The 12,970-nt window shown below is 48.6% G+C and overlaps 1 protein-coding gene across 7 annotated transcripts in view; it reads right to left on the bottom strand.

Annotated features, from left to right (window-relative positions):
* Nucleotides 1-6,231: 6,231 nt before the first annotated feature.
* Nucleotides 6,232-12,970, bottom strand: part of LOC128346206 (aquaporin-7-like) — a 21,384-nt gene continuing 14,645 nt past the window's right edge. For all 7 annotated transcript variants that reach the window (XM_053299213.1, XM_053299216.1, XM_053299212.1 and 4 more), the window contains exons 6-7: nt 12,442-12,659; nt 6,232-9,232 (exon numbers count right to left, since the gene is read on the bottom strand). In XM_053299213.1, coding sequence (XP_053155188.1) covers nt 9,073-9,232; nt 12,442-12,659 — 378 coding nt within the window. In that variant the 3' untranslated portion in view covers nt 6,232-9,072. The remainder of the gene's footprint in view (nt 9,233-12,441; nt 12,660-12,970) is intronic.

Genomic DNA, 12,970 nt, shown 5'->3' with positions numbered 1-12,970 from the left:
CACGCATGGGCCCGTTCCGGTGCGCATGCGCACCCGTCGCCACCGCGCGCTCCGCATATGTCACACGTCGACGTGTGACGTATACGGAGCGCGTGCGCACGCACGCCCGAACGGGCCCACATGCCCTCCCTGCCTGCCCAGGGCGATTGTGAGCATCGCCCTATGTTAAGAGAACTGAAAATTACCAATTAAAAGCTTGCTGAAAGAGAAAGGCTTTTGCATGGCACCTAAATGCAAGATGTCAGGTAGGTCTCTCTAGAGAGGGTATTCCATAGACGGGCTCACTTCTGACATGGGTGTGAATAATGATCTCTGGGTGGAAGCCAGGCTACACTGTGTCAAGTGTGGTGGGCAATATTTTGACCCTGCCATTGTATTGTTCCCACGTGGTACATTACTGGGGCTCCGGGGGGTGGTGCACCTCACAGTGGCACTTCACTGCACCTGACCCCTGGAGCTGCTGGACGAGCTGTGGCTGGGCGCAGGAACACCCGAGCGAAGCTGCTGTTCGTCTGGGCAGGCAATCTGCCCACCCAGCAACGGGCTGTTGATCATCATCGAGGAGAGCGGGTCAAACCCGCTCTCCTTGCAAACCTCCTTACAGCTCTTCCCCACGAGCCATAAGGGGGTTTATGAGCCTTAAGGGAGTTTGACCTGGTCTCCTCACAGACGATCACCAGCCCATTGCTTCACACGATAAGTGTGAAGAGCCTCCTTAAGTCAATGGCAATTTATTTATTTTATTTATTTATTACATGTATAAACCGCCCCATCCAGAGGCTCTGGGCGGTGTACAACAACTTTTAAAAAGACATAAAAACACGCAATTCAAAACACAGTGCTAAAAACAAGATAAAAACAATTCAAAAAGAATAAAAACCATTTAAAACCAATTAAAATACTTTAAAAAACAACACTTTATAAGCCTTGGAAGCCAGGCCAAACAAATAAGTTTTTAGGGCTCTCTTAAAGGCCAACAGCAAGCCTAAACTGCAGATATCTGCCGGGAATGCATTCCACAGACCAGGAGCAGCTACAGAAAAGGCCAGGTTCCAAGTCACCACCAGACGTACCAGTGTAACTAGAGACGGACTTCTCCAGATGACCTCAATGAGCAATGGGGATCATACCAAAGAAGGTGCTCTCTAAGGTAGCCCAGACTCAAGCCATTCAGAGCTTTAAAGGTAACAACCAGCACTTTGTATTTCACCTGGAAACATATCGGGGGCGGGGGGGTAGGTTCCTGTAGGCAAAAAAAGCAATAAAAAGGCAGAAATTCGAGAGATAATGTATCATGCCATGCTCTGCAGGTCTCCATCCATCCAGCAATGCCCCCCAACCCTCCAATTCTGCCATCTTTCCATGAAAAATTGTGATTTTTTTTTTTTAAGGAAGAGCCACAAAATGGCTCTGTTCAGCAAAATGGTGGACAGAAATGACCTTGGAGGTCCTTTCTGGCCACCTAGGAACCATGAATAGGCAGATTGTAACCCTTTTTGTACCTGTGAATAACGAGGTCAGGTCCTATTTACACCCCTGTGCTCGCTCTCTGCCAGTCAATGTGCTCTGAAGAAACAAATGTCTTCTCACCCAAAGATATGAAGTTGGGTGAGCAACACTCATTCATGTCACTACAAGAAAATGTTGGGCAAAACTCCACATTGCTGTTCTTACTGCTGTTTGCAGAAGGCCCTGCTGCTAATGAGAAAGGAAGAGAACAAGGCATTGAAGCTCTTCATACGATCCTACTAACCCTGGTTAGAAGCAGGCGAGCCTGGGTTTGCAGATCATGAGGCTATTCTCACTGTCATACAAAATGGGGCTAAGGGAGCTAGCCCGATTTTGTATGACCGTGAGAACCACCGGACTTGCAGCCGAGCCCGGTCTCACCAAAGCGGGTAACCCGCTGAAATGCCCCTCCCCTTAGCCGAGGTTAGCAAAGCAAGTGCTCCGCTAACCCAGGCTTTTTGATCGTGTGTTGCCGTGGCACGGGTTCGCGCCACGGCATCTCACAAGTAGACCTCTCACCAGGAGGCTTAAAAGCAGGCTCCAGGGTCTTTCCAGCATACCCTGCGCACTCGCACGGGTCATGCTGGAGCTTCTGGGGGGCCACGCGACCCCTGATCCCCCCAGCCCCTGCTGGCTCTGTAACAGAGCCAGCAGCCATGTGGGCAGCCGATCTGGCCACCTAGGGCAGCCTCCCTGCTCGTCCGTGGGGAAAGTGGGCTAAGCCCGCTCTCCCTACTAACCCTCTCGAGGCGGGTCTCACTGATTATGAGACCCACCTCCATGTGAAGCAGGGCATAGCTCACACAACCAGGCTTGCCAAAACCAGATATCCCTGAGTTTTAACCCAGGTTGGTGCCTGGAACCTCAGTTGGTTGATTGTGTGTCCGCTTCCTGCTCAGTTCTCAGGTTTTGGCAGCCGCCTGCTATGTTTTCCAGAGAGGGCTGTGTCTGCTGGGGCCATAAGCAGGGAATGTGCCACTCTGCACAGCCCTCTCTATGATCCCTTGCCCCAAATGGCCTGTATGGAGTGTGTCCTGCCCTCATTCCCCCTTGTGGCCAATCAGAGCACAGCTGTGATGTAATAAGGTTTTTCCCTTCTAGCAACGCAGTGCATTGTGGGACAGTTCCCCTACTTGCCAGGTGGACTTCCATGCTCTGCACCCGCTGTTGCCGCAATCATGTGCAAGCAGGATTAGCATAGCCCAGTGATACCTCTGGCTGTGTGAATGGTTTGGGCTTAGGACTCTTCCAAGCCCCAAACCACCACCCTCTGATCATATGTAAAGGCTCACTGTCTGGGGGTGCAGTGAGGAAAAGACTTTGAGGGCCGGTGTGGTGTAGTAGTGAGAGTATTTGACTTAGGCTGGGAAGGTTCAAACGGAATCCAAAACCCGTGGTCAGCCATGAAGCTCATTGGGTGACTTTGGGCTAATCAGTGTGCCTCACCTTCACTTGCCTGTTGTGATGATTCTGAGCTGTGGATCAGGAAGTTCCCAGTTCAAAAGTCTGAACTCAGGGTTTTCAAACTTGGGCTCCTAGATGATGTTGGACTGCAACTCATCGTCCCCAACCACAATATCTAAAGGCCCTTTCTAGGGCAGGGGTTCTCAACCTTGGCTCACCAGATGCCGTTGGATTAAAACTCCCATCAGCATCTGGGGACCCCAGTCTGAGAACCTCTGCTTCAACTGGAGGTGCCAGGGGCTGGACCCGAGACCTGCTGCATCCCAGCAGAGAGGCCCCTTCATTATTGCGGAGCTCATCAGTCTGAATTTCTGGACCACATCCAGTCTCTGCCTTGTCCTCCCACAGAAGATAACACCAGCCTCCAGACTTTGAGACAGCCCCACCACTGCCTTCATTCTCTGTCACGGGTGGCTGTTTTTATCCAAAGTTCAAGTAGCTTTGTTATCAGATGGACAACTTGTTTTGGCATGTGATTCTGGGCAGAGTCCTCCTCTGCGTCAGGTTGTCCTTTGGACCCGAGAGCTGCACTTGTTAGGGCTGGGATCCTTACATACTTGAATGGGGTAGCCTCCCCCAACTTCATCATTTCCTGATGCAACAGCAAGAACAGGTGATCTAAAGTTTCCCAGGGCACACCACTTCACCTCCAGTCTGTTTTCTTACAGCCCCATCTTCGGCCCCATCAAGTGCTCTGCCTTACTTCTCTTTTCCCTTGACTTTTCTCCAAGCATTTCAGAGATGAAAGGAGCCAAGCTGGCAAGGGATCATGGGATGGTGGCGGACACGGAGACAAAATAAAGTGCCTCTCGTTCTCCTCCAGCAGCTGTGCAGGCATCCCATCTCTTGCCAAAAGCCATGGTTGCTTCCTCTGCCATGCCTGTCTTTCAGAAGAGTGGATTGGTGCCATCCGAAGGCTCAGTCTGTGTCTGAAGGGCTAGGCCAGGGTCAGCAGCTTATGGGTCCAAGTGGAACCCTATTGGCCCTGTGCCCCTTGACCGCTGCTGAGCTGGTAGTTGTAATACCACCTTCTGGCCATCCATGGTGGCGGTGGCGCTGCAGCACAATAATAGAGCTGGCCAGTAGTTCCTTCCCTCCTCCGGCAAGCTTCCACAGTGGCCAAGAGAGTAAGGCGCCTGAGTTTGCTGCCAGAATTCCCACTTTGAGACCACTGATGGCTTGCTTACCCCAGGGATATGCACTATCCTAGGTATGATTTGTGTATGAAGCCTGAAGTGCCTCCAAGGCAAAGTCCTGTGCAGACCAAAATAGGGTGCCTTCCTGGTTCTGAGACTATGCTTACTACCATGTGTCTGGTCAGTTGTTCATTTTATTGCATCTTTTAATTCCTGTTTTCCAGCAGCGATTCAACATGTACAAAGCCATCACCCTCAAAACGGAGCAACTCTCAGAGGAGGCCGAGTCTTTCATCAACAAGTTGTCGTTCATCAACCAGTTGTTCATCAACCAGGTTTTCAAAAGCAAAAACAAGACTCCAGTTCTCAAGAAGTTGTCAGCCCAGCCACTCACCTCCCAGAAAGACCAAACCGGGGGAGCCCCCAGGAACCCAACACAGCCCGGAAGCTCTTTGAGGAGATGAGAACCCCAGACTTGACTTTGCGTTTGGTCTTCCAGGCAGCGTAGTCCCCCAACAGCATCTCCACGGCTGCCAATCCACTGGTCGCATGTAGAAAACCCTCCTGCCCAGTTGGGGCCACATCAGCATCACATGAGAACAGGACCAAAGTATTTATTACTTTAAAAGTGTCTATTTAAGAAGCCTCAAGGCTCCGCTGTGATTCCCTTTGGCCCAAACATGGCTTTGGCTATGTGTGGAGGGGGGAGTGCTGCTCTGTCTGGTAGGTAACCTGCAAAGGGTATCTAGGGATCAGAATGCAAACAGAGTCACAGGCTTGCTTTCTCTTGTTAGACATTTAAATGCACAACAGCCATAAAAGGAAATATCCCCCAAGAAGCATCCTTGAGAGGAAGGGGGCAGGGTGGCAGGCCGTTCAATTAAATTGCCTTTCTCATCATAAACTGACTCACTCAATGCTTTCTCCATACATACTTTCAGACCAACCATTCTCAATCCCAACTCACACGGAGAAATGCAATATGTGCAGCTGGCATTTCCACAAGGAGAGCATGCAACAGAAGAAGATGGTCCTGAATCCACTCTCACCAAGGCACTTTCCAGACTAGACCCTACAACGGGGTCAGGACATATCTCAGAAGTGTGCTTCCACACTTTTTGCATCATGACACCGCAGTCCCTATGGGAACAGCAGGGTGCCCTTCACATTTCCTATGCCTTGTTGCGAATTTAATCACTGCGATATAGATCAAGGACGTCATACATCCGGCATGAAAAACTTGCATTCTTTTCGGGTTGGTAGTTGCTGTGAGACTGCTCCCCCTGCTGTTTACATCCCGAATGCGACTTGCCCGGACAGAGGCATTTTGCTGCTGTTTCTGCAGCTAGGCTGGAAAGTGCCCAGGTCTACTTAAAAGAACGGGATCGTCACCATCTCCTGCAGCATTCACCTTCCAGCAGTGGTCAGCTAGGCGCCTTCATGGCCTGCCTGTCAGCTTTCTGAAACTCTCTTACTGTTGCTCTTCAACAAGTGACATCCAGTGCTATACGGCTTCTGAGATTTCACGTAGCTGTTATGACTAATACTCCTCCATAGATCCACCCTTCTCTAATAATTTGTATAGGGCAGGAGCTGAAGACCACCGTGGCAGGGGATGCTGAGGTTTGTAGTCCAACATCATGTAGGGGCCCAAGACTAGGAACCTCTGATCCAGCAGGGCTCTTCTTATGTTATTTAGGGGGCAATGTTGGACATGTGCAACTACTCGCACTAGAGAGGCAGGCAAGAGCTGATGCCATAGGTAAACCTCCAAGTCCTGCTCCTGTCCAGGAGTGCCACAGATCTCCATGGCCTGTGCCACTTGTGGCATCGGTGACTGGTTCATGTAGTGCATTTCTCCAAGAGTGCATAGCTGGGGATGTCTTGTGCCATGGACAAGTAAAGCACTGTATGAACCAGTCTGTGATAAGAAAGGCAATTGGTTAGGCTGCTTCCTGCATCCCACCCACATACACACCATCACAGGGAATGGTTGCTTCTTCATTCTCTCTAAAGGCCTCTCATCACTAGAATCCAAATAGCAAAGCAGCAGGTAAACAGGTCACCCAGTTGCTATAACCTCTGCCCCAACCTCCTGAAAAACAGCAGTCTCAACGAGGTGAACAGGCTCCTGCCTCTGCAAGATTTTTTATTTTATTTTGCTCTAAGAAACACTGCATGAAGAACAACTTTGCATAACTTGAAAATTTGCTCCCAATATTTTATAGGCTAGTGGGCCCACCTATGGTAGATGTAGATTGTCTCTAACAATTCTTTTAAAAATTAAATACTGTTTTAATAGTTCTAACATTGTTTTAAAATTTTAAATTGTCATGTTTTAATTTTTTGCTCATTTAGTGTTTTAATTTTTTGCTCATTCTTGATTTTTTTTAATGTTTTGTCATTTATTTTAACCAGTTTTAATTTTTGTTGTCATTTATTTGTTTTAACTAATGTTTTAACTTTTCTGTTATTTTTTGTTGTAAACCACCCAGACACATACATTTTGGGCAGTATAAAAATAGGTCAAATAAATTCTAATAAATGTGGTGTGGGAGTTCATAAGAGAAAGGTTTAGGCTGACAGGATCGTATCATTACTATTTGGAGGTTATGGGGTGAAGTATGGGCCGCAATACAGTGTTTTCACACAAGCCCACATAAAACTTGAAATGCCAACAGAGTCACTGTTACACCATGGTGCACACTGGACAGAAGGAAATGTTCCCCCAATTTTTGAAACCTGCCTCCTTTTTCTGGATCAAAATTGGAGAATTTCTGGAGATGCCAGGGCCAGGGATGAATCTGGGATCTTCTGTTTGCAATCACTCTTCCACCAAGCTGCAGCTCCATGTTACAGCACTCACGTGGAGGCACTGCTCCAAATGCAAACCAGGGTAGACCCTGCTTAGCAAAGGGTGCCATGCATACTTACTACCAGAATACCTGGAAGTTCTCCAAACAGCAGGCTTTACCGTGAGTTTTCTGCAAGGCTTTACTGCAAACTCAAAGTTATCCCCATAACTTGATGCAAAAAGTGGATTTTTTAACAAAACCCTGGATATCGGGCTGCACTCTAATGTGCAGTGAAAAGCCCAAATTGTGTGTCAAGTGCTGCTCCCCGATAGCTCACAGGGACTTTGGGGTAAATCTGCCCGATATATGAACACACACCCTCCATTCCGGAGGAGATGTGAGCTAAAGGGCTTTAAAAGCCCTTTGTGGAAAACTTCCAGTTCTCCTCCCCAACAGTTAGGTTGAGATATTACTGTTACAGTCCTTTCCAATCATTAGGGGTGTGCATTTTGGAATTTTCTTGTTTCGATTTGTATCTGAATCGAAACACCCCCGTTTTGTTTTGTACCCAAATTTTCTGAATCCGAATCAGCCCTGTTTTGTTTTGTAGCTGAATTATCCGAATCCGAATAGATTTGGATTTTTAAAAAGGGTCCCAGGGCAAAAAGAGTGGGTGGTGGTGGTAGTGTCCAATGGGTGGAAGCTAGCAGCCAAATTTCAAAGGAATTAGGCAAAGGGCTGATTTTTTGTGAATTTTTTAAGTTTACACATCTTTAAGAATTTTCCCATAGGGAATAATGGAGATTCCAGCAAATGTATCGCTTCAAATCAAGGGAAAAGGGATGACCCAGAGCGGAGTGTGGTGGGTGGTAGTGCCCAATGGGGGCAAGGAAACTTCCAGAATTATTTCAAAGAAATTGGGCAAAGGGCTGATCTTTTGTGATTTGATGAAGTTTACGTGTCTAAGATTTCTCTCATAGGGAATAATGGAGGTTTCGGTTTCAGCAGCCCCATAATTCCACTTGGGGGGCACTGGGGTTGCCCAGAGTGAGGGGTTGTGTAGTGCATATAGGGTGCCAACCACCCCCATACCCACAAGCCCGTGGGGTACTGGGTTTTGTTGTTTCTGAGGTGTTCACTGTAGATTCTCTGGTAGCATATGAGATTTTCAGTGAAAAACAAGAATCCACTCTCATATGCTACTAGAAAATCTACACTCAGAACACCACAGAATCAACAGAACCCAGCACCCCATGGGTTAGCAATCCTTCCCCTGGCCAATGTGGGGTCAGTAAAGAGTGGCAAGAAGCAAAAGAGCCAATGAGGAACAAGGAGGGAATTGTCAGCAGGTCAGCCCATGATTTAGGTCACCGATCAGAAGGCTGGAAGGGTGGGAAATTCAAAGCGATGTCAAACACAAAATGGAGACTGACTCAGAGATCACCACAAAATGGAGGTCCGAAGCAACAAAATGTTTTGTAGCCGAAACAGAGACGTTTTGTTTTGTATACAAAACTTTTGGATCTGGAAAATGGGTGTTTTGTTTTGTCTACAAAACACCCGGAACAGGCTGTTTTGGGTACAAAACGTTTTGTATCTGAAACGTTTTGCACATCCCTACCAATCATACCATTATATGATTCTGAGATTCTCCTATGATTGTCAGCTGTGGTGTAGGCTGTGTTGGGGAACCCCAGTGCACACTTACTCCCTTCCTTAGGATGGTGTCACTGTCTAGGGGTGGGTCAGTGCTGCTGCACAGTACCTTTGAGCAAGACAGAGTACACCCAACCATATGGCTTATTTTTCAATGCACCCTTCAGCCTTTCTCCCACCCAGAGGGAATTCTGCAAGGCTCTAATATGCACAATGAGACTTAAGCAGAGCAATCTGGCAACTGTTGAATGGTAAAGAAATCTCCCATGCAGTTCCTTAGCAAAATGCAGCTCAGGAGGATCAACCTTCCTCCATCCTGCCCAGCAGGTACATTTCCCTTCTTTCTTCCAAAGAAGCCACCTCTGTTTATTTAGTGTGTGCAAGTACATCTAGTGTCCTCTCGGTCTTCAGAAGTCCAACTGTGTTTTCAAAGAATGCAATGTGTTAAAAAGCACTGCTTGAGGTGTCAAACTTTTGTCCACTTGACAAAAGCTCCACTTTCACAATTGTTGCTAGAGCTCAGCAACCACTGCAGTCTCTATATCATCCTTCTTGCACTCCGCTTTCAAAGGGCGATTGTGGAAGTCAATGAGGATATTGTAGATGAAAATTCCAACAAGGCTCCCCAGTGTTGGGGCAACAACTGGGACCCACCACCAGTTATTCCCCGCTCTGAAAGACAAGAGAGATGGTGTCAGCTGGACAATGCAGTCTCTCACATCTGTGCTGATTTGGACTCCAGAGTTTTGGCTATACCAGCGGATGTGCCTCGGGTACCATCTGGTCCTATTGTGTTGGATTCCTTTCAGTTAGAGCAGCCTGAGGATGTGGACAAGATCCTGGGCAGTGTGCGTGTGACATCATGCGCTCTTGACCCTTGCCCTTCATGGCTAAAATCTGCAAATGGTTGGACAGGCAGATGATTGGAAGCTACAATCAACGTTTCATTAAGGGAGGTTCCTATGTGGGCAAGATACCGCCATGCCCCAAGGAGGTGATGGTAAGGCCATTATATAAAAAGCCCTCCCTTTGATACCTCCAACCTGGACAACTATAGACCTATTTCTAGTAGGGATGTGCCCGAATCATTTCAGTGCAGGGCGAGGGGCTCCCTTAAGAGGAGGCGGGCAGGTTCTACCTGCCCATCCCCCTAGCCTCCGCTGCCCTGCACCTCCCCATCGTGGCTTCTGTTCCCATCCAAGCTTCTCCGTGAAGCAGCAGCCTGGCCCCACAAATGGTGTCGACACATGCACTGATGCCATTTGCATGCCAACACCGTGCAAGGGATGCTGGAGGGAGCATCCCGTTGCCGCAGCGCTTTAAAGGGGCAAGCAGCACAGGCTGCTGCTTCACAGAGAATCTCAGATGGGAACAGTGCCGCAATGGGACAGTGCGGGGCAGCGGAGGCTTGCGGGACAGGCAGGTAGGACCTGCCCGCATCTTCTTAAAGCAACCCCTCACCATCACCCTTGGGTATGGTGCCGAAGCAATTCAGTGTTCATAGCTAGTTTCTAGCCTTCCCTTTGTGTGTGGTGGCGTCCCAGCTGCAGAGGGTCTTGGATGATATGGATTATCTAGACCAGGGTTTCTCAACGTGTGGGTCCTCAGATGTAATTGGACTTCAACTCCCATAATTCCCAACCAAAGGCCACTGGGGTTGGGGATTATAGGAGTTGAAGTCCAATAACATCTGGGGACCCACACGTTGAGAAACCCTGATCTAGACCCCTTTCTTATCTGGCTTCCATCTTGGCTACGGGACTGAAACTGCCTTGATATCTCTAGTGGATGACCTACATCGAGAGCTTGACTAGGGGAGTGTGTCCCTGTTGGTTCTTCTGGACCTCTCAGTGGTGTTTGATACCACTGATCATGGTATCCTTCTGAGCCGCCTCTCAAATATAGGGATTGGAGGTACTGTTTTGGAGTGGCTTTGGTCCTTTGGGGGAAGGGTCCAGAAGATGTTGCAGGGGAACTACTGCTCAGCCACTGGCCTGTGGGGTCCCACAGGGTTCTGTTTTGCCCCCTCATGCTGCTTAAGATCTATATTAAACCACTGGGAGAGGTCATCCGGGAACTTGGACTGAGCTGTCCACAATATGCAGTTGACACTCAGCTCTATCTGTTCTTGTCACCTGATCCCAGGGAGGCAGTGGATGTTCTGAGTTGGAGACTGCTGGAGGCAGTGATGGATTGGATGTGGCCTAATAAACTGAGATTGAATCTGGGCAAGACAGAGGTGCTGTTGGTCAGTGAGAGAGCCAGTCGGGATGAGGGAACTTGGCTGCTTCTGGATGGGGTTGCACTCCCCTTGAAAGAGCAAATGCTCAGCTTCGGGGGTATTGCTGGACTCAGCTCTGCTTTTGGAAGCTCAGGTGGAGACGGTGGCCAGGGGTGCCCTTGCACAATTTTAGGTAGTGCACCAACTGCATCCCTTTCTCGAGAAGGAAGATCTGGCCACAGTTACCCACGCCTTAGTCACATCACAGCTGGATTACTCTAACACACTCTTTATGGGGCTGCCCTTGAAGAATATTCGGCAACTGCAGCTAGTACAAAATGCGGCAGCTAGGATTTTATGTGGAGTTGCTCTCTGGGACCATATTACACCCATTTTGAAAGAGCTACATTGGCTGCCAATTTGTTTCTGGTTCCAATCCAAGGTGCTGATCAAGGGCTTTAAAGCCCCTAACGGTTTGGGCCCTGGATATCTGAGGGGCCGTTTGTTCCCAAACGTTTCTGCCTGCTTGACAAGGCCATTGGTGGGGGCTCTGCTCCACATGCCAACAATGAGGGAAGCTTGGCCGTCATGCACGCAGGACAGGGCCTTCTCAGTTATTGTCCCGACACCTTGACTTTTTATCCAGGCTTTCATAGGAGTGTTTTTGTTGCTGCTGCTCTGTATTTTATGGTTTTATTGTCTATGTTTTTTTAAAAAACTTTTAATTAGATCTGTATTTTTATATTCCAATTTATTTTTCATTGTGTCTCCTGGTGTTGCTCCCCTGCAGCTGGTATACAGACTTTCATGGCTAGGGATGGGTGGCTGAGAATATTTTAAGTCTATGTATTTTTTTTAAAAGTTAAGTTTTAAGATAGTTGTTGTATACCCTGTGTATAAATGGCAATGCAAGCTAGATCATCCAGATCTTTGCTGACCATCAGATTAATCCAGCCATGATTGGGCGGGGCACAAATCAAATAAGAAAGGGAAGGGGAGTCCAAACTTTGGTAGTCAAGCAGCTGCTTTGCATTCAGAATTCCTCCTGGTTGGTCCCTGGCATCTCCAGGTAGGAAGACTCTGGAAAGCTACTGGTCAATAGTTTGACTCAGTGCAATGCAGCTCCATATGTAATGCAGTCTGACTCAGTGCAATGCGTCTCCAGGGAATAGGGAAAGAAAAAAGGTTAGGGGTGTGCGCAGACCATTTTTCATAGATCAGTCAAAATTCGGACCGGAGTGTGGGTCCATTGACTTTTTGGTTCAGCTGAACCAGCTTAAACTGGTTCAGCGGCAAGGTCCTTACTGGGTACTGAAGCTGCCTGGAGCAGCAGCATGGTGCTCCTCCCAGCATCCTGTGTGGCGGAGGCTCACCTATGTCGGGGCCACACCACCACCGTGTTGGCTGCTGAGGAGAGGGCCACACCACTGCTCCAGGCAGCTTCAGTGCCCAAGAAGGATTTTCTCATTTACTTTGAAAGATGCCCCATGATGCCCCTGCCCCCGCTGCCACTCTCACCCTTCTCGCCAACCCGGTTCTCTGATCTCTGACCAGGCCCACTTCCTGAAGCATGGTCCAGTCTGAGATTGAACTGCCCCGGTTTGCGGCAGACCAGTTTGAGAGCGAAATGGTTCTGCACATCCTCAGAAAAGGCACTCACCTGAAGACCTCTATTCCCCAGCCGGCAATGGCTGTGAAGATCCTTGGTGGCAAATCCCTGGACGGATTGATGGCGTAGCCAGTGTTCATGCCCATGGACATGCCAATCACCACCACCAGAAGTCCAACAATGAATGCATGGGTGCCTTGAAGGGCACCTGCATTCTTCACGTCACTGATCGCAAGGATACCAATCAAAAGTACGCTGGTGGCAATGAACTGTGTAGATGTGGGAGGAGGAGATAAAACATGTCAGTCACGGCCTGGAAGAGACATCTTAGCTCAAGTAGCAGCAAGCCATGGAAGGGCTAACCAGGAAAGGGCCCTTTCCCCATAAGAGGTCTCCCTCGTGGGCTCAGGTCTGGCCTCTCTAGAGTCTAAAGGCCAATTGACACATTACCCTCTTAATGAGGAAGCACATGTGATAATCATAACAGTGCAGCATGTTTGTTCACTTAAATTCTTTCAGCAGTCCTTATAACAGCTCTATAAATGAGGGGTTCCCAACCTGGTGCCTCCAGATGTTGGAA

This window comes from Hemicordylus capensis, chromosome 2, assembly GCF_027244095.1.
Source record: "Hemicordylus capensis ecotype Gifberg chromosome 2, rHemCap1.1.pri, whole genome shotgun sequence".
Taxonomy (NCBI): Eukaryota; Metazoa; Chordata; class Lepidosauria; order Squamata; family Cordylidae; genus Hemicordylus; species Hemicordylus capensis.
The sequence above is the reverse complement of the archived record's forward strand: the minus strand, read 5'-3'. Positions and strand labels throughout refer to the sequence as shown.